We start from the raw sequence: 22,093 nt of genomic DNA on the forward strand, positions 1-22,093 counted from the left end.
TGTCACACTTTTTCTCTTACAAACTGACTCCGGCCCCCACCAGAGAAGGAAAACGTTATGTGGCCCTCACAGGAAAAAGTTTGGGGACCCCTGCTCTATGTGGAGATGTTCGTTAGCTTTGGTTGTATATCTCACAATTTTATAATTTATCGTTGTTTATTAAACTCTGAAAGCTGTGTGGCTTTGTTAATATTCTGTCCTAGAATGCAGTTAGATGTTATTGTTGAGCACCTGCCCCTTTAGTGGTCTCTGCACGGGCCTGTCCTTTACTATAAAAGGTGAAGAATAATATAGAAATCAGTAATACATAACTGAAAAACAAACTTAGGCTCCTTTGCTTTTTTTCCTTCTTCGCTCTCTGCTCACGCTGTCATGGTTGCTTGACAACATGAGTTACGCTGAGGTGGGGGCGAGGACAAGTGGTGACGGCTAGACCTGTCCGAATCCACAGATATTTTTCTTCGGGTCTTAGTTTATTCCCGGCCTTCGAAGGACCCGTCCTACGTAGACCAGTCCTTCGAAGGATGCAGACCCTGAATTTGGACACAGGTCCTCGTCATGCCTGACATTCGGTGCTAGGTTAAGCTGCACCGACTTCATGCACAGTACGCTTGTAACAAGCAGTTAAAACGGCTTAATCTATTAACACGTTGTAACCTGTTTTTCCGAGCCGCCTTCAAACGCAACATGAACACTGAGACGCTCGCGCTGGGATACACCTGTGCAGCAGAGACCTGACCAGACGGAGACCTGCTGCTGTGCAGAGCTTCGTACGTGTGTTAGAATCATGGCAGCAAACCAGCAAAACGCAAACTAACCGACTGAGTTGAATGATTTTTGATACAGGTAATGTTAGCTAAAAGATGACTAGCTAATAACAATACAACACCTTAAGCCTGTTAACAAGTAGCCTGTAGGCTACTGATGTTGTCTTTGTTCAGTTACGTAGATTCATTTATTATATATATATATATATATATATATATATATATATATATATATATATATATATATACTTAAAACTGTGTTTTAAGTATATATAATTCTACGGTGAGAGAGTCCTTGTCACACTCTGTCACCGTTTTATATATATATATATATATATATATATATATATATATATATATATATATATATATATATATATATTGTAATCTGGCTAATGGCTCAAAGGTTCATGCTGACGTCTAAGCATCAAATACAAGCAAATCAACAGAAATGTACATATTAGTAGAACACAAGCTTAAAGGCATACATGCATAGAAGAAATTGTTTTCTGGATGTTTTACCTGCTCAGCATAAAGAGATGCCAAACTGGAGTAAGCATCAGCGAAATGTGGACCATAGTGGATGGATTCTTTCAACAGTGTCTCAGCTTCTTTCTCCTTTCCTTGGGACCTTGAACACATCATCATCATCATCATCAGTACTATGCATAACACTGATGTTCTTTGTCTGCCCATTCACTTTGTCCTATTCTGGTCAAATTAAATATAATTAGATGAGAAGAATTCAGTGACAGATGTGAGTCCACAAGGTAATCAGGCCAAGTTTATCTTTCTTTCCCTGATTTTTAACTTGGGAGTCTTTTCGAAAGCCACTGCAAACAATACTCACTTTAACATTGCTTATTTGTAATTACGATTCATAAATAATATGAGAAACATACGACATATATATGAACACATAGCTGTCCAGATACTGCAGTGGAGGATTGATGATTTGGTTGGTGTGTTTGTTTCCACAGCATAGAGATTCAACTTTTCAGTTTCCATTATTAATGTCACTTTTGAGACAGAGCAGCTCCTATTCACCATGCTGTGCAACCTCCAAACAAATCAGCAGTGAAGCTGTTTGTAAAGAGATTGTCAGTGTACAGAAACACACAGTCAGGACAGCCCCAGCAGCATGGGCAGGTATTGGGGGGCGTAGGAGGGCATTACCCACCCACAGAGTCAGCCGTGCCCACCCTGTATGGGAAGCTATTTGGGTTTTGTCTTTTTTTTTTTTACCTCGGATTGGCCAATTTTTCAAATCTCCATTTGTCTGTCATACAATTCAACCAATCAGTGAAGGCAACAAAAATCTCAATAGAAAAAAAAGAAAAAAAACAGTTGCAATCAAAGTAATTACAATGATTCTGCAGATAATACAGACTGTATGCAACATTATTATAGTGAACAATAAATTATTTACTTACTGAGCTGAATCATATGTGATCTGTTTGACAGTTTTAAGAAGGCTTGATACTAAGAAATATCAGTTTATATTAGAGGGTTCAAATGACCTCAACAAAGCAGGCTACTTAATAATTTTAAAAGTGCTTTTAGTTTTGAGGTTTTTGAACACAGTAAAATGCTCTACTCTTGCCTACAACCAGAGGTGAAAGTAAGGGGGTACGGCAGGGTACTGCGTACCCCTAAAAGATTTAGACGTAATCAGTTAATAAATATCTTGTTTCTCATTTCATAGTTTCTGAACTGTTTGTGCTTTGCTAGAAGAGCGGAGCAACATGTCGATCTCGGCTTTAGGTGACAAACTGAACGCAGCCAGGACGCTGAGACCAGCACGTCCTCTTCTGACGGGCTTAAAACGTTAGTAACTTTATTAAAGAACAAAAAACATCGACAAAACATGTTCATATTAATGACCCAACAGCAATAATCTCAGTGATTATTGTTTCAACAAGGTGTTGCACAATTCTGTGCGTTTCGGTTCCATTACCAAAATAACTAGCAGAGCAGGAGTTAAAATGAACTAATCAACCACCGCTGTGTTCAGGGAGCTTATTAATGATCGCAAAATAAATATCAAGCCTGAAAACCTGATGACGGACTGAATGTTTTTAACGTAATATCTGGTCGGCATGTGGAGCGCAGGAGGTTGCCATGGCAACGGCTGTGCTTAAATGACAGACAGAGTAAAAAGGTAGGAGTGGCTTAGAGTTGATCACCTGTTCAGGTTGTTTTCCTTTGCTGTGGCTCATCACAGCTGCTGTAGTTTCTGAACTTTCAATAAGCGACAAACTTGGACTAATTACCTCGTTCTTTGTGACTATACGTCATTTACAACAAACATCAAACACGGTAAATATGTTTCATTAAGTCTCTAACAAACAAATGGCTTCTATTGCCACAAAATTATTAAAATTATTTAATTATCTAATAAAAAAAATAGTTTGGTGCTGTCGGGCTCAGAGTCTGAGAGGCTTTTCCTTTATCCAACAATTTTGTTTTATGTCTCTTATTTAGTAGAAACATTGATATTTAATGAGATTTTCTCCAAAATAACCTTTTTCAACCTTTATAGCTCCACTGTTGAAAATGAGGCTCTAACATTCACAAATGACAGTGAAATAAAATCCAGTCCAACATCTGGTTTGAGGTGATTCCTCTGGAACCTTTTGGAGGAAAAATATCCCAACTTCAGAAGATGAGCTTTAACCTAACAGAGCTCTGTGGTTCCTCCTGTCAGTATGAGAGTCAGGGTGAGGAGGCGCCATGTTAGGAAGAGAAGTGGAAGCTGCAGGATCTTCAGAACAAACAGGTCATGATGCTGGGCTACTGATTATCCCTCTGTCTGGACACAGGATCAATAGAACCAGTTTAAAAACTAAAATGAATGGTTATATGCCAGACATGTAAAACTGGGATGCACTCCATGCCATGATGTTCAGAGTTTAGGTCTCATGGCATCTCATGGTGTCAACATTTCAGCCAGTGGGCTGAAGGAAATACAGCTTTATTTTTGTAGCAATTCAAGAGCTACACAGCTTTTATATAGGCTATATATATATATATATATATATATATATATATAGGTTTTTTTTGTAGTACCCCCAAGAATTTAAAACTACTTTCACCCCTGCCTACAACCTTTATTGCCTATTCTCATCTGATGAAGAAGACCCTTTCATTTGTATCATGAGGAAGTTGCAGGCCACCTCAAATTCAGAGTCCACATTAGGTGTCTTGGTGAGGTAAAGGGAGGGCTTCACTTTGCTAACATCCAAGAAAGTGGCTTGCACAGGATCTAGGGCATTGAGTGCTTCCATCAGGTCACAATTATGTTTCTATAACGATTTTTCATTTTCCCACATACTGAGTCAATGCAACTATAATAAATCCTATGTAAATCCTCTGTTTCGTCATTACGATCTACAGATGTCTTGTCGTCAACAACATAGTTGGCAAAATCAGGCATCTTCTCCTTGATGGCCTTGTTGTGACATTGTCGCACTCCGTTAGGATTGAATGGAATTCTGTCACATTGTGGATATTCTCTACATTCTTAGAAATGGCTGTAAATTTACGACGGAATTCCAGCAGTAACATACTGTTATTCCAAAATACGGTACAATATTGTCAATTTGATGTCTTCTTCTCTTGTCACAATCAAGACTGACGACTGGCAGTAAACTACCGCAAAATAATAGTTTACTATTATTTTGTTTACTAGGAAAAAAACTGTATTTTAATACAGTTTTTTTCCTAGGCAAGACATTTTACTTGTATTTGCATCTTGGAGAACCAGCATTTATAGACAATATTAAACAGAAAGAAAAAAATACTTTCCATAATAAATCTTTTGGGGAATGAATCGAAATCTACAGAGCATAATCAAAAATGTTAGAATACCAGTGTTGGTGATATATGTCAAAATTCAATGTTAATTAAACACTTGTTTAGTCAAATTCAAAGGTTGGTTTGTCAGTTTCCCTAAAAAGATGGTGTTTGATAAAGAGTTGCCCCCACAATCGCAACGTATCTGTGATGTCACGTGTTGCCCTGGAGATAGCAGCATGGCGTCTTGTCTGGAGCTTATCATAACAAGGTAAGTTCCCCAAAGCTATTAAAACATGCTCTTTTTGTTCTTTCTTTAATGTATTTCAGTGATTCTTGAGAGTACGGATAAAACAGGTCCTATGGATAAAGCACAAAATTTGAATAAAAATATACACAAAATATAATTTTTTCAAATATCTGACTAAACTAACCTGGGTCATGTTAGCATAACAATGTATATTTTCCAGGTATTTGCTGAATATTTTTTTCGGTGGATGATGCCTGTAAAATCCCTTGTCCAGGAGCAGAACTCAATACATTATAATAGTTTAAAACAATTAAAACAATTACTTCACATGTATCAAGTTTTTCTTTTTACTCAGTTTGTCACCACCTTCAGTTCTGTCAACTCCGTCAGATGGACTTTTGTTGTTTTTTTGTTTTAAATAATATATTTTTTGTTTTTTGAGAAGCATTTGTCTGTAAAACTGAGTAAAAATGTCATTAACAGGGTCATTAAAATATTATTTTATATTTATTTTGTCAGATGGTGATGAAAAAATTCTGGGTCAGGTCGATTAAAAATGTAATTAAAAAAAAAGATCTATTTAATGTAATTAAATAGATCTCAATAGAGATCTATTTAAAAAAACAAAAAAACAAGGTAAGTTCCATGTTAAGACCATCATGTTTTGGATTTTGATAATTTTTTATGAATCCATTAACTTTCTGTTTGCGCAAGAGTATCAACTTATGCTTAACGTAAGTTTATTTGTTTGGATATCGCGGTACGACTGTTCAGTACAGAGATGCTCAAGTCCAGTCCTTGAGAGCTGCCATCCTGCAACATTCAGATGCTTCCCTGCACCAATTAACACACATGAATCAAATGAATGGCTGGTTAGCAGGTCTGTTGGAGTAAAGATGCATCGAAAAGTTGCAGGACGGTATCTCTCGAGGACTGGACGCGAGTACTCTTGGTTTATTATTTTTGTTAGCAGCTAAAGCTAGCTAAGCAGGTGTAGCACGGGGTGACGGGTGGTTAAACGAACATTAAAACTGTCAGAAAGGCAGTTTGAGTTAACATTATTTAGCTGCGGAGTCGTTTTCTTGACGTTTTCGGCTATGGACGGCATAATGGGGAGAGTGGCTGTGCTGGACCGGTGGTTTGATCTATGCGATCAATGCTAAGCCAAAATGTTTTTGTCTCTATAAATAATAATGATAATAAACAATTAAATATTGGCTGACTCTTTTTTTCAGCCAATATGTCATTGTTGGCTGAACAGGCTTCAGTTGGTGACTGAAGCCTGTTATGATGACTTAAACACATTTCTTCTGACAGGTTGGCAGAAGAAATGCTCTCCAGAATGTTTCTATAACCTGACTAATTTCTATAGTGCCTAATGTCTGAGTTGTGTTCATGATAATTATTTCTGACATTTTTATGCTTTATGTTGTAGGTGGTGAAAAATGCTCTCCAGGGTAAACCGGGTGGACAAAGTCTTTTGGTGGGTCTGGTTAGTTTTGCTAGCTTCTCTTTAAAATCTTTATTTATTATCCTAATGTATCTGGTATTTATCCTGTTGTTCCTCCAGGCTGGGAAAACCAGGCATTCTTCTGTTGGTTCATGTCCTACATCCTTCATCCAAAGGCCACAAGAAGAATCCAAAACAGCTCATGTCAAACTGTGGACCATGTTTTCAGAAATGTGCAGGTATGTGGTTATTCTAATGATCCTACTTATTTGTAGAATCACTTTCTCATTGGCTTTGTTTGCTATCTGAATGTAGCTGTGCTACTAAATATATTTAATAATTTTTATTATTCGTCTTCTTATCATTATGTCAAAGATGCAAGCCAGTGTTGAAGCCTTCCTCATTGCCGTGCAACTAGGACAGCCCTTCCTCCTGCATGTTGGTGAAAACAAGAGCAGCACCAAAGACACTTCACCATCAGTGATCACAAGATCATCCAAGGTAGCTTTTGATGAACTTTGAAAGCACACTTCACCTTCAGTGCAAAGTACCATGAATTCCTCTACAACTTCTGTAATTTAATCCAGCCTACAGTTTTCAACATTGATGTGACTTGCATGACAATTGAGGAGTTTAAGATCCTTGCTTTTACTTTACCTGGCAGAGTGGACACTCTTTATTATGATCATTTAAATGCATACTGTATCAATAAGAGGATTTGTTTCATGTTCTTCCAATTAAGGACTTGGTTTATTACAGTCCCTGTGGCAAGCAGTTTTCTGCATGGTCAGCATTGAAGGCCATATTGTCTTTGAGAGGGTCCAGTCGACATTCCATACAGGACAGTGTTGTTCATCTTCAGCCTCCAATGAGGCAGCAGACTTTGGTTCATTCAACGGTAAAACCATTCCTATAATTTTTTTTACAATGACATGGTTTTAAAGCAAGTTATGATTAACATTTGACAAAGGTGGTGATGTTTTCTCTTTACGTAATTAAAAACAGCTTTATTTAAATACCTACAGACCTACAGACACCAGTATTTGAAGGTATATTTACTTTCACCACTGTATTTTATGGTGGCCAACAGGTACAAACATCCAGCAAAGACAAGAAAAACACAAGCAACAAAAAAGAGATTCAAACAAAAAATGCTGAAAACAGAAGTGATCCAGACCACTAGGGGGAGTCGAACCAAGAACAGCTGTGTCTGAAGTCAGGTTTTGCATCTTTGGGTCCTCAACGACCGGAAGAGAGAAGCTGTAGCTCTCAGCTAGCTGCTTAGCCTCTACCGTGGCGTTATGTTGCTTAGCAACCATGACAACGTGAATCACATAGCGGCGAAGGAAAAAAAAAACAAACTCGAAGTATGTTTTTTTGTCCTGATTTCTCTATCACTCTTTACCTTTTGTAATAAGGCTGTTGAATATTAAAACAATCTTAGTCTGATTCTAAAATGTTCAAACACGTATAGCACATTTACACAAGGAATGTAAGCAAAGTATCCCTTTTCAAATACTTTCCAAGTCTCAGGTAAGACAATACAGTTTAATCAAACTATTGTGTTTTTAGGCTTAACTTTAATCAGTCAAACCGATTTGCTCAGGAATATATTAAATATTTGAGTGAACCAAAATATTACAACAAGATGTTACCTGACTTAGTATCTGTGTTTAACTGTCATTTGGGAAAGCCTAAATGAGTCAAGTGTTCTCCCGTGGTATACTAAACCTGGACCAGCTGGCAGCAGGCGAGGGGAGCTGGGTATTTTTACAGCGGGAGCTGACGGAAACGCCGTACAGATATTGCAATTAGGTGATGCACTGATGAACCGAGCAGAAATGTGAGATTTATACATCTACATTCTCGCCTACAAACATTGTGTAAATCATGTTGTGTCACGGCTGCTAAGCAACATAATGCCGAGGTGGAGGCTAGGCAGCTAGCTGGAGGCTACAGCTTCTCTGCAATGTTCTCTGCTTTCACAGGACCCCTCTTCCGTAGACCGGGTCGTTTCTCAAGCCCATGGAAGAATGAGCTTGAAAGGATGCAGACCCTGAATTCGGACACAAAGCTCTAGTGGTCTGTAATACTTATTTTTATATATTTTTTTGCATCTCTTTTTTGTTTGCGTCTTTTCTTTGTTTGCTGCGCGTTTGCACCTGTCGACCACCGTAGTATTTTAACGATTCTGTATTTTAGTTCTGCTGGGGTCCATATGGTTATGTGTATTTGTTATAAGTTGCATTGTGATCACTGTTATGTGTAGAGTGTTATGGGGTTCCCCTGTCTGACCCCTGTCTGACATGTGATGGACCTGTCATGTGGGCGACAGAACACCGGAAGAGCGGAGAGTTCAGTGTGTTAGCAGTGAAGCTATTCAGTTGAGTGTAACGGTGTGTTAGAGTTGCTCTTATTTCTAATAAACCCTGTTGATGGTACTACATCTGCGGTGTGTTGGCGTCATTACAGTACTTACTTACAGTATACCACTTTAATAGGTAATTACATGAGTGAAAAGGTAAATGTCCAATAAAATATTTTTGACCCTTTCTGAAAGAACGGTAAAAAAAACAACAACAAAAAAACTGGCGTCTGTAGCTACCAGAATTTTTTTTATCGTTCTTTCAGAAAAACAGTAGATTACCATTCTTTCGAAATAACGGTAAACTACTGGCAGATATTGACGGTAACCTACTGTCAGGATTAATTACGGTACAGCTACGGTGCATTTATAGTAAACTTCTGGCATCTATAGCTGCCAGTATGTTACTGTAAATTTACAGGATTATTTCTTAGAGTGTATAGAGGTGATTGATCTACTGAGCTGCATAGCTGCAAGAAAATACCAAACCCTCTTATTGTTACTGCGCAAAAAACACAATTTAAAGTGCAGTATTGCATGAAGAGACACTGTGAACATCACTAAGCAACAACTTCGTCACAGCCCCGGTTCGGGTGTAAAAGCATAAAGTGCCCTCCCCACCTCTGTTCCCTTGCCCGCTCAATGGCCAGTCAGAATTTGAAGTAACAAAGGTTACCATGGCGACTAGCAAGCATTGGTTTCTCAGCTTTACATATGTGTGATTTATTTGCAATGTGGACAAAGTGAAATGGATCTGCTGTGCTCTGACTATTTGGTGAAAGTTTGGTGTTGAATGAATGACTGTCAGACTGGCAGCAGTGCTGAGGAAGCAGGAGAAGCTAATAGTGCAGGTAATAGTACAACATGCAATGTAATGCTGAAAGTGTCTACTCTGTACGTGTTCTATAGTTGTCGTCTGTACCCAACTGTCATGACAGTTGCTATGTCAATTGTTAGTGGTTGCTATGACAACTATAATAAACAAGCCAGAATCTTAGAGCCACCTATCACCTCGCTCTAACCATGTCTTACAAAATATAAATACATTACACAACGCAGAAGAAGAGTCATTAAATGTATTAGTTATTGTTTTGAAAAGAAAAAAAAAGTCTTAGAGGAGTCTGAAAAGTCAATAAACATAGCAACAAAGTGAATAAGTTGCCAACAGTGCTTTTTTTGTCCTGGTCACACCTCCGGCCATCAGACAGAATGTTTTTGATGCTGTCAGTCAAAATAACCTACAACCAAAAAGTCTAGCGTGACCTCTGTTTGAAAGAGAGCAGAAGCGTTACAAGTTTTGAGAACAAAGATGTGAAGTCCTGCTTTCAAACTGAAAGTACTAAAAGTTTTGAGAACAAAATACATGAAATCCTGCTTTCAGACTCAAAATGTGTGCTCTCGACTTATGACAGTAAAGTTAACTCATAAATAGGCCTGTCACGATAAATTTTGCTGAGCGATTGTCTAAAAAATGTATGTATGAATTTTTAAGTGCCTTAATAATCTTTTACCATTTATTAAAATTGCATACAATAAAAAAAGGATAATGATGATGTAATTTTTAAGAAAGTACCCAATCAATTTTCAGATATGTGATGTAAAACCTTATAATCAACGGCATTGATTATAAGAAAAACTTATAATTTTCGAGAAGAAAAACTTGAACACAGGGAAGATAACAGACGCTGTTCAAATTTGCCATTTTTACTCTACTTAAAAGGAGAGAGGGCCTTGACAATAGTTACTAATTTTGGTCAATTCAAGCTGGTGACGTCCGAGTTAGACGACAACACAACTGGACAACAACTAATGGAAATGAAATGTGTGTCACAAAAGGAGCCCGGGGGGATGAAGGCTGCTAAGTGTTGCTAGCTGGTGGTAAGTTTGCTTATTAATTATCTTCATTTAATTATAAACAGTACAGTAAAGATATATAACTTACGTTGGTTTCATAAATAATTATTTTATACATTTTATTGTGACTTGTATGATTATTACTATAGCAATCATCAGCTTCATGTTATAAATGCATGGACGTTGTTTGTTGCGACTTGTACTTTTATTCATAAACTAACCTGGTTTTAATTAAGCTCCATAAGACAAGAGAGACTTTGATATTGTGAGGTTGTTATAACTTGTTCATCAATGATTTTATCTTCAACATATGTTTGCAGTCTAACTAAGCAAATGAAGATGAAAGAGGAAGCCAGAGAAATCAAGTGTTCGAAAACCTGAAGACTTTCTGTCTCAGAAGAGGCTCTGACTCCTTCAGGGTTCCAAACTTTCTTTATAACATCTGATGAGAACTGTAAAGGAGAGTAAAAAAATGTTGTGCCACATGACTGGCTTTATTTTCACTCTTATATTTAACTTTATGACACACAAACGACAAATGAATCGTCATTATTGTCTCCAGGTGCATTCTGGGTAAAGCTTGTAACCAACGTCATCATCAGTCACTTGGCAACAAATGACAAACTAGCTAGAGCATTTCTATGGAACGTTTACATGTTTTGAATCTGTGTTGTTTCATCATTAGTGATCAGTAGCCTGATGTTTCCGTTCTTCTCTTGGTTTGTTGTACTTCATGTCAGATGGACTTCAAAATGACATGGTCGCTCTCTGTGGTGATGAAACTTGTTAGCTCTGCTGTTGCGGGCATGTCTATGTTGTAAAGTTAAATTATCATGAGCTTTATTATTTGGGCCCGGTCATTAGCTCTGCTCCCCCGGCCAACGCCGTCTTGTTCCGCTACTGCGTCACATGTTTGCCTGAGGAGCAGGGGCAGCAGTATGACGTCTTGTCTGGAGCTTATTATAACAAGGTAAGTTCTATGTTAAAATTGTCATGTTTTTGACTATTTTTTATGGAGGCATTATTTTTCCGTTTACACAAGAGTATCGATTCATATACACAGTTTGCTTAGCGTACGTTTATTTGTTTGGATATCACGGTATATACGACTATTTATTGTCTTAACCAAACATTAAAACTGTCAGGAAAATCTGGAGGCCATTTGAGTTAACATTATTTAGCTGTGGAGGTCGTTTTCTTTCAGTTTTTGCCTGTAGACTGCTAAACGGGGGAGTGGCTGTGCTGGACCGTTGGCTTGATCTATGCCACAGGTGTCAAACTTCAGTCCTGGAGGGCCACTGTCCTGCAACATGTATTCAGGTGTGGTGCTACTGCACCACACCTGAATACAATAATTAGGTGATTAGCAGGACTCTGGAGAACTTATCTACACAATGAGGAGGCAATTGAGCCATTTGACTCTGGTATTTTGTACCTGTGCCTTATCTCAAAACTGCCAAAATGTTTTTTCTTTGTTAGTGTGTCATGTTGGTGACAAGCTTGTTATGATGACTTCAACACATTTCTTCAGACAGTTTGGCACGACTTTTAATGCCGTCCAAAAATTCTTCTATAAGTTGACTAATTTCTTTAGTAATTATTTCTGACTTTTTTATGCTTCATCTTGTAAACCAGGTGGGCAGAGTAATTTGAATGAATATGATGGTGACACACACAGGTGAGTCTGATTAGTTTTGTTCACACTTCTTTTTACAATATTTATTTATTATCCTAATGTTTCTGCTATATTTCCTGGTTTTTCTCCCAGGCTGGAAGTCTTCCTCCTTAATGTTGGCGAAAACAAGAGCAGCACCAAAGACACTTCACCATCAGTGATCACAAGACCATCCATGGCCGCTTCCAATGAACTTTCAAAGCTTCACCTTCAGTGCAAAGTACCATGAATGAATGACCTTTGTTGTATATTGCTGTCAGTGCTGTTTGATGTTTTGAAATAAAAGTGATTACACCTGTGCAGTAGCGACGGAGACCTGCTGTTGTTGCGCAGAGCTGTGCAGGTGTGCATTAGAATCAGGGTAGCAAACCAGCAAAACGCAAATAACTTGGCACAGTTTTTTCCCCCCAAACTAACCGACTGAGTTGAGTAAAACTGTTGGATACAGGCAATGACAGCTAAACAATGACTAGCTAATATCAATACAGCACGCACCTTAAGCTTGTTAACAAGTAGCCTGCAGGCTACTGATCTTGTTGTCTATGTTCAGCTACGTAGATTCATTTTGCCCCCCCAAAATAAGTCGATGCCCCCCTGTTAAACTCATCTAGAGCCGGGGCTGGTCCGTAGTTCTCTAGATAAGAGCGCTGAACAAGCAGCCGTGTATTTTGCCAAGTGGGCGATGCGGAGCGGTGAAGAGACGCTGAGGGAACCGTATCTGATGGGGAAACACAAAATGTAGTAACACCAGCATTGTGAGTAGTTTCTTCTTCTGTGGATTATAGGAAGCAGCTATGTTTTGCGTCATACTATGCATGAGCTGGGGATTCTCTGCAAGAAAAGATCAGTTTTCTCTGTTTACACAACAACGGACATCGGTATGTTTCAGAAACATCGCACTCTGGAACCCGTTTTCAATCTGTGCAGTTGTTAGAGAAAACGTTCGGTGGTTTCGTGTAAATGTACAGTACAAACGCAACAAAACTCTTCCGTTTTCCCCTGAAATCGTTGTTGTGTAAACAGGGCCTAAGTATCCTCTGGTCTAATTCTATTTCTGGTTTGGAAGAACAGGAATCTAAAAAGTAGTCTCGATTCAAAAGTGTCGTCTGGGTTTCTGGTCTCTGCATCTAAATAGTGGGTACGCTACAGTTTCTGAAAAAAATAAACTAAAGAGTGACTAATCTAATTCCTTTTCTGCGTTAAAAGCGAGTACTACGGGGTTTCTAAACAACTGACAATAATCTAAAGGTGAGTAGCTAAATTCTAAGTTTGTTCTTACTCCTCTGGATTAAAAGTGAGTAGTCAGTTTGTAACAAGAAGTAGTATAAATAGTAACTAAGGAGTGACTGTTCCTGTATTTTTGGATTCTAAGTTCGTTATAATTCTAATTAATCGTATGTGAATTAATTGTTTGCTTCCCCATTGACAAAATCACTCACCCATACACAGGGCTGAAAGTAGTTTTAAATTCTTGGGGGTACTATGACAAAAGTATACATATATATATTTGAGATTTGCCAATCAGGTTTTTTCCTGCCGATACCGATCACCCATGAGGGCCGATCACCGATACCGATCACATAATTATTATTATTATTTTTTTATCATAAACATCGGCAACAAGAGACCGTGATCGGCGATCATTGGCTCTTGTTGCCGATACCGATCACCTGCATCTCATTTCGCAGCCTGCCTGTGCAGCTGGTCTCTTTCCTTCACACTGCGCAAACGCGCAGCAACAAATCCTAAGCGATGTGGAACTATAACGCACTGAGTGAATGGGGAAGTTTGCGTGTTGCGGCGGAAAATTGAAGCACGTCAAAATGCATCAACACAACAAAGCTAATACGACATAAAAACAATGCCATACTTGACGGAGTTTGGCTACATCGAGGCTCACTGCAGTTATAAAAGACATATGGAGGATCAGATAGCAGGTAAGCAGCACACAGCTACAAACACTCACCCGGCTTAGCATGACGGTCAGAAAGCTAAACAAATAACCCGCAAAATTATTTAAGTCTTTGAGCTGCGATGTAAGACGCTGGTTTTGTTCTCACTGTTGAACCGCTGCTACGCGCTACAGGTAGTAATATTTCACAGATGGAGCGCCGCTTCTGCTCCACCTGGTAGTGACTCTCACACCGAACCTCTGTTTAAAGCTGCAGCATCTAGCCTAAAAAAATACATTTTACATAAGTATTAAAACTTTCGCTGTGCTAACATGAGACAGATAATCTCTAAAAAAATAATCAATCTCCTCCCTGCTCTGCATAATTACTCCGCTCAGTCAGAAACAGCCACTCAGAACTAGCAGTAATCAGCTAGCCGCCATGCTATCAGGAAGTTTTTATTCAGTAACTGGATCGTTTATTGTAATGGAACCTGTATTTGCCTTTGAATGTTAAGTTTTATACTAGAATATTTTTGGCAATGTTGAGAGGTTTTATTTTGGCTCTTTGCATTATTTAGCCTCTTCAGAGCCTTCATATGTTATCAGTCTGTTAAAGATAGTATTACTGATAGCAGTACAATTTGCAGAATGTCTGTTTTGTTTAGTTTTCTTCTTGGAAAAAGTTATTAAAAACAAGTTTTTGTCTAAATTAAGGTGAATTCATGGTTCCTTTTTACACATAATGTAACCAGTAGAGTTTATGATAAAAAAAAAAATTATGTGATTGGTATCGGTGATCGGCCCTCATGGATGATCGGTATCGGCAGGAAAAAACCTGCAGGAAAATCGCATCCACTTGAGAGCCCTCACGCCAACTTCACCTCACGCCTATAATGGGGTAACTGTAGCGAGCTTTACCTTTCACGTAAGGTAAAATGTGAAAGGTTTTACCCCTTTCGCGTCTGGGCGGGGGCAGTGGCGGAGCCAAAAGAGAGCCCGGGGGGGCCAGTCCCTGTCATCTGATTGCCCCCCCCCCAGTGATGATTGACATGTAACATGTACAGGTCATTCCTGTACATTATTTGGAATCATTCTAAGCCAACCTGATATCTAAAGAAGAAAAACAATAATAAATATATGAAAAGAAAATGTATAAAACTTTATTTTATAAGATTAGGGGATAAGACGGGCTTCACATGCAAGTATCGGCCAATCCCGATCCCCCAAAATTAAGGAAATCGATGCCCAGAAATCAACTGGTCGATAAATTAGTTGGCCATTAAATGTATCCTATATAATACATGTATATAATGTAAACAGCACTGCCAGAGATGCAGAAAGTTTATAGCAGGTGTGTGAATGAGCTAATGATCAGACTGCTGTCTGCAGCCAGTCCACATTGTTAGCAGAACTAGAGGGCCCCAAAACCAAATTTCGCTTATGGCCCCACGGAGGCTTGGGCCAGCCCTGCATGCAAGACTTCCAAACTTAGTTTTTTCCAGATCTGTGGTTGTCCCACCCCACCCCCATGACCCACCCTCACTTACCTCCCCCTGAGATGTTGTTTATTTTGATCTCTGTGATTAAATCTTACTTGAGAAGATTTCCCAGGTTAAAAAGAGCCCGGTTATGATGAGGGTTGATCTCCAGGGCTTTCCTGTAGTAATGCTCTGCCTCATCTGGGCTGCGAGTCAAAGTTCCCAGATTGTTCATGGCACTGGCGTGACGGGGGTATAACCTGTGAGGCAAGGAATAGTGGTTTGAGCTTAGACTTTTTCAAGAAAAATTGCCTTTATCAGAAGATCCTGAACAAACTTTCCTCAAGAAATCTGAAAAACATTTAGTAGTGCCACTTTCTGTAGTGTATACAATGGCTCAACTAAAAGACATAGGTGTAACAAAAGATAGTCACACAACAAGGGTTTGTTTTCCCAAACAGTAATTTATTGAAATAAGGAGGAACAGGAGACAAAAAATGTTTTCTTTATCCAACACACTGCAAAGTTGTGCTCAGACCAATAGTCTGTAGGATTCCTGAACAACCACAGGAATACTGCTAAGGTTGTTGAGGTTATTTAGAATGTCAGGCAGGATTGAAAAATTACACTGAAAGGTTACTTTTGAAACTAAAGCTCCATTTGCTACCCTGCTGCTACAAAAGCAGCGGAGATGAGCAAGGTAGATAATAAATGACATAAATGCTTTTGAATTCAATCAAACAGAGCTTCTGTTTTAGCTTTGTACCTTACAATCTAACTTCATGTGGCCTCAGATACATGTTAGTTATTTTTTTTTACTTTGCCAGGCATGTTCAGGCTCCAAGAAGATCAAAGGCATAGCATTATGTAACTTTAGATCATATTTGTGTCATGGTTTGAGGGTGTTGGTGAGGAGATGGACGCAGGTAGGCCCAGGAAGACATGATGTAAATGATAAATACTCCTAAACAAAGTTCAACAGTGACAGCTCTGGGAAAGCGTTCGGTGAAAGCGCATATGAAACTGGGGGGTTCGGTACCTCAAAAAAGGTTAAGAACCACTGATCTAGAAGCTGGTGTTCATTTAGATTTGTTTGAATTTGTTTAGTATGACATAAGACACTCTAAAGTAAACTCTAATGTATACATCTAAGAGCAAAAATGTCTGATAATTCCATTAAATTTGTGTTTATAGCTTTCACGGTGTGTTGAAACCAAAATCATTCTGCAGATAATAAAGAAGTGTTTATGAACCATCAGTGCGAACGACAATGCTGCACCCTCTCTACCTCTGCTCCAGTCCACATGTAGACTGGTTGGGCGAACTCCCATGCACCCTCCAGGATCCTGCTGAGGGTGTAGAGCTGGTCCAGTGTTCCATGACCAGGACGAAAACCACACTGCTCTTCCTGAATCCGAGGTTCGACTATCTGACGGACCCTCCTCTCCAGGACCCCTGAATAGATCGGAGGCTTAAGAGTGTGACCCCCCTGTAATTGGAGCACACCCTCCGGAACTGCCCCCGATGCCAATGCGATATTGCAGAGTCGCGTGAGCCAACACAACCCTACAACATCCAGAGCCTTAAGGAACTCCGGGCGGATCTCATCCACCCCCGGGGCCCTGCCATCGAGGAGCTTTTTGACCACCTCGGCGACCTCGTCACCAGAGACTGGAGAACCCAACCCAGAGTCCCCAGGCTCAGCTTCCTCATCAGAAGGCATGTTGGTGGGATTGAGGAGGTCTTCAAAGTATTCCGCCCACCGGCCCTGCACTGCTTCCCCTCCTGAGACGCCGGATGGTGGACCAGAATCGCCTCGAAACCGTACGGAAGTCTGTCTCCATGGCCTCTCCAAACTCCTCCCACGCCCGAGTTTTTGCCTCAGCGACAACCCGAGCCGCATGCCGCTTTGCCCGCCGGTACCCATCAGCTGCTTCTGGAGTCCCACAGGCCAAAAAGGCCTGATAGGACTCCTTCTTCAGCTCGACAGCATCCCTCACCGAAGGTGTCCACCAACGGGTTCGAGGGTTGCCACCGTGACAGGCACCAACAACCTTGCGGCCGCAGCTCCAATAAGTCGCCTCGGCAATGGAGGCACGGAACATGGTCCATTCAGACTCAATGTCCCCCACCTCCTCCGGAACATGTTCGAAGTTCTGCCGGAGGTGGGAGTTAAAGCTCCGTCTCACAGGGGACTCCGCCAGATGTTCCCAGCAGACCCTCACTACACGTTTGGGCCTGCCAGGTCTGACCGGCTTCCTCCCCCACCACCGGAGCCAACTCACCACCAGGTAGTGGTCATTGGACAGCTCCGCACCTCTCTTCACCCGAGTGTCCAAGACATACGGCCGCAGATCCGATGAAATAATGACAAAATCAATCATCGAACTGCGGCCTAGGGTGTCCTAGTGCCAAGTGCACATATGGACACCCTTATGCTTGAACATGGTGTCTGTGATGGACAATCCGTGACGAGCACAGAAGTCCAACAACAGAACACCACTCGAGTTCAGATCGATGGCCCGTTCCTCCCAACCACGCCTCTCCAGGTCTCACTGTCATTGCCCACGTGAGCGTTGAAGTCCCCCAGTAGAACAAGGGAGTCCCCAGGAGGGGCACTCTCCAGTACCCCCTCTAAGGACTCCAAAAAGGGTGGGTAATGTGTCGAGCCATGTGTCGAGGTGAGGCCGACTATTTCTAGCCGGAACCTCTCAGCCTCGCACACTAGCTCCGGTTCCTTCCCCACCAGAGAGGTGACGTTCCATGTCCCAAGAGCCAGCTTCTGCAGCCGAGAATCAGACCACCAGGGTCCCCTCCCTTGGCTGCCGCCCGTTACACACTGCACCCGACCCCTTTGGCCCCTCCGACAGGTGGTGAGCCCATTGGAAGGGGGACCCACGTCTCCTCTTCGGGCTGAGCCCGGCCGGGCACCGTGGGTAAAAGCCCAGCCACCAGGCGCTCGCCATCGTGTGCCACCTCCAGGCCTGGCTCCAGAGTGGGGCCCCGGTGACCCGCGTCCGGGCGAGGGAACGCTAGATCCATGGTTGTGCATCATAAGGGGTCTTTCAGAGCCAACTCAAAAGGTAAATAAAAAATAGTTCACTACAGTGGACATAGACCCTACTCAACACAAACTTTGGCAAAAATGTGGAGTCACTACTCTTAGAATCTGTCTACCTTTGGTTTTACAATTGTAATGAAATAAATAATTACAATTATGGTATGAAGCTATATAGAAGTTAAAACTTTGCCTTCGCTGAAAGTATTGCTGACACTTACTGAAAAAGACATTGTTCAGGTTTGTTGCTACATAACATCTAAATTAACAAAGAATTCAGTTCGATTTATACAAAATAGCCTACATTCTAGCTTAACGGAATAAATCAGTTCACATGGAGTCCCACCTGAGGGCATTGTTGTAGTGGTAAATAGCTTCTTCATGTCGAGCGCTGTCTTTCAGAAAGTTGGCATAGTTGTAGTGGACTTTGGCATTGTGAGGCAGAGTCTTGAAACCAGAGCTGAAATGGCAGAGGGAAGATATATGAAAAGAATCCTTCAAAGAAAGATTAACATTCTGTGTCCTTTAGTTGAGTTAGATTGTTTTATGAAATAGTGCTGCTTTAAACAATGATAATGCTGAACAATGTACGTGTGATCGGTATCCCCGACGGATTTTATGGCTGCTTTGCTGCAGAACTTAATTTGCCTGGACAGCAAACTGGACAGCTGGACCAAGGCCATCAAACCCTCCATATCAGACCCGCAGACAGGGGTACTGCATGTAAACAACCGTTTATTTGCTGTGATGTGAGCTCAAAGTGCAATGCTACAGTTAGCTTACCAAAAGATTGTGTTTAAAAATAATAATGGAAAAATGGCTAAAGGTCAGGTCACTAAAAGACCTTCCACCATGCACCGGTGAAAGGTTTCTCAAGGCAAGTTCCACAAACTTTGTTTTTGAACACTGTTATATTACGATACATAGTATGCCACAAGCATGCAATTATAGGTCTGCGGCTGTGCTGAATAAAATATAACAGTGACAAGGCGGTGGACAGAACTGACCCCACACTGAATAACGGCATCTTAACATCTAACGTAAAATTAGTTATGTTGGGCTATCTACTGGCTGAAAGAAAATGTTTATTTTTGCTGGTACAACTCAAGTCTATTTTCCTTTTATTGTGCTTGTGATTTACAAATAGCCCTAAAAAGATACTAGTGCACACAACAATTGTAATAAAGAACATTTTAAATTTCCATGTGTTTTCTATCACTGGAGGGCTTAGAATCCATACTTTCAAAACCTGTAAATAACTCAAAACGCCAAGAGCATACTTGTTTATGGTTTCATTGTGGCCATTCACGCTTAAAAACACGCACCACCCTTCACATTAGAAGGAACAAAGACAAATATTTTCATTTCAGGCTATAGATGTTAAGATGTTGTGTTATGCAGCGGCAATTTTAAGTTAAGTGACCCATGAGTGTTTGTTAAATGGGTCAAGTGGTCCTTGACCTGAAAAAGTTTGAGAAATACTGCTCTAAAGAAAAAATATTTTACTTTGCAAATTACTTCTCTAAATCAGTGTTTTTCAACCTTTTTTGAGCCAAGGTACTTTAATTGAAAAAATCACGAGGCACCACCAACCAAAAATGGTAACAAAGATACTCTGCAGCCGCCTATATTACATATATAGTCATTCTTAACAAAGTGTCTTGAATAGGAATCAAACACAAAAATTATATTTATCATATTTTACATTTCTTATTTCAAATTGCGCTTAACATGTCCACTTCAAAAATACACCTGAACAGTGAAACAACACTGTCGTGTGTGATGCATGAATGTACAGTTAGTAACATTCATGCATCACTAATTCTCTTGTTTTAATGTAAAATGCTCTGTACCTACTGCCATCTAGTGATAAGAAAATTACATGATTACGCTGCTAGTCACGACTACAGCAAAGACACTCAAGATGGCATTATTTACAGATAATTAATTCGTTTTCAAAAAATCTTGTAAGACCAATTACCGTATTTTCCGGACTATGAGCGCACCATAATATAAACCGTACCTTCAAATTTTTAACCCCCCCCTGGAAACTTGCATATATCAGCCGCACCGGGCTACAAGGCCGCTGGTATCTCTGCCGCTCTCGGTTTCCCATAAGAACCCAGCAGAGGGCAGCAGAGGGCTGCGTCATAATAACTGCTGGATATATTAAGGACGCAGTTCTCCGTCTCCAAATCCGGGTTTGTTCACGCCGAGTTTACAGTTTACATGCAGCGGCTTTATTTCCCTCCTGTACTGCCAGATCAATGCTCCTCAACTTAGAAGCTGCATCATAGTTTGAAAACATTTCTCCGTCGTGCCTGCTGCTAGCATGGCTGCTCGCATGTGCTTGTTCTAAATGAAAATTAGTGCGTTCTTTGATTTACAATTTTGACTTCCAATGATTCACTTCCTGCTAAAGAGCCCCCTGGTGGTTGAAGAAAAATCCACAGAAAAGCCGCATGTTCAAAGTGTAGGAAAGAAGTAGCAGCTTATAGTCCGGAAAATACGGTAGGCGAAATGAGATAATTTCCACGACACACCTGACAATCACTCACTGCTCCATCCATCTCTTTTTCATGAAATCGTTGTGGATTTATCATTGTTGGAAAAGAGGAAAAAAGGAAAATTTTCAAAATCATACTCAGTGCAATCATATATAGATAATAAATACTTTGGTTATGTTCAAGTGTTTCCAGAAGCTGCTAAGAGTTTAAGGAGCAACAATGGGGCGTCGTTTATCGTCCCAGAGTTTAGTATTAAAATGTCAGAGGATCACTGATGGGTCTCAGTGTTTACAGGGGAGATGATGGGAATCATTTTGGCTTCAGGTTGGATTGAAGAGGTTCGTCCTTTGAGACGTTTAATTTGTTCTGATTCAAGCTCATTATTATATTCAATTAAAAATAATCAGTCTAATAGTAGACCAGACCTTTCATTGGAGATTCTGATATTACTTTATAGAATTCAGGCCATGAGATTAATAGTAATTTTTACATGGGTTCCATCTCATGTAGGAATAAAAGGAAATTAGTTGGCAGACAAATATGCAGTGGTGGGAAGTAACAAAGTACAAGTACTTCGTTACTGTACTTAAGTACAATTTTCGTGTATCTGTACTTTACTTAAGTAGTAGTACTTAATAATGGATACTTTATACTTTTACTCCACTACATTTTAAAGTAAATATCTGTACTTTCTACTTCACTACATTTCTACTAAAGTGTCGCGTTACTCGTTACATCCAAGTCGCGTTGTGTTTTTTTTCCGTTAAAATGTGAAGTTCAGGGACTTAAGGTGGCGCCATAAAATCCAAGCAATAACGTGACTTAGTGTCTGATGTCACCCATCGCCTCCACCTTTACTCGCACGCGGAGCTCCAAGACATGCGCAGTGGTTTCCTTTTAGCGGGAAAAGATGTCTGTCTAATCGTCAGTAATATAATAGCGCTGCATAAATCATAAGATATGGCGACATGTAAATTCAGCAGCACTTCGCTTTCACAGA

At 40.2% G+C, this 22,093-nt stretch overlaps 1 protein-coding gene and 1 long non-coding RNA gene across 4 annotated transcripts in view; one reads left to right on the forward strand and one right to left on the reverse strand.

The window, feature by feature from the left end:
• tmtc1 (transmembrane O-mannosyltransferase targeting cadherins 1) overlaps positions 1-22,093 on the reverse strand; it is a 103,407-nt gene that overhangs the window by 21,663 nt on the left and 59,651 nt on the right. For all 3 annotated transcript variants that reach the window (XM_008401212.3, XM_008401213.3, XM_008401214.3), the window contains exons 10-12: positions 18,933-19,046; positions 15,645-15,788; positions 1,290-1,398 (exon numbers count right to left, since the gene is read on the reverse strand). In XM_008401212.3, the coding sequence (XP_008399434.1) occupies positions 1,290-1,398; positions 15,645-15,788; positions 18,933-19,046 (367 nt within the window). The remainder of the gene's footprint in view (positions 1-1,289; positions 1,399-15,644; positions 15,789-18,932; positions 19,047-22,093) is intronic.
• Positions 9,418-12,455, forward strand: LOC103459564 (uncharacterized). The gene is made up of 4 exons (XR_014086166.1): positions 9,418-9,478; positions 11,346-11,451; positions 12,117-12,159; positions 12,250-12,455. It is a non-coding gene; the product is annotated as an uncharacterized LOC103459564 (long non-coding RNA).

The sequence above is a fragment of the Poecilia reticulata genome, chromosome 23 (genome assembly GCF_904066995.2).
Source record: "Poecilia reticulata chromosome 23, P_reticulata-male-v2, whole genome shotgun sequence".
Classification (NCBI taxonomy): domain Eukaryota; kingdom Metazoa; phylum Chordata; class Actinopteri; order Cyprinodontiformes; family Poeciliidae; genus Poecilia; species Poecilia reticulata.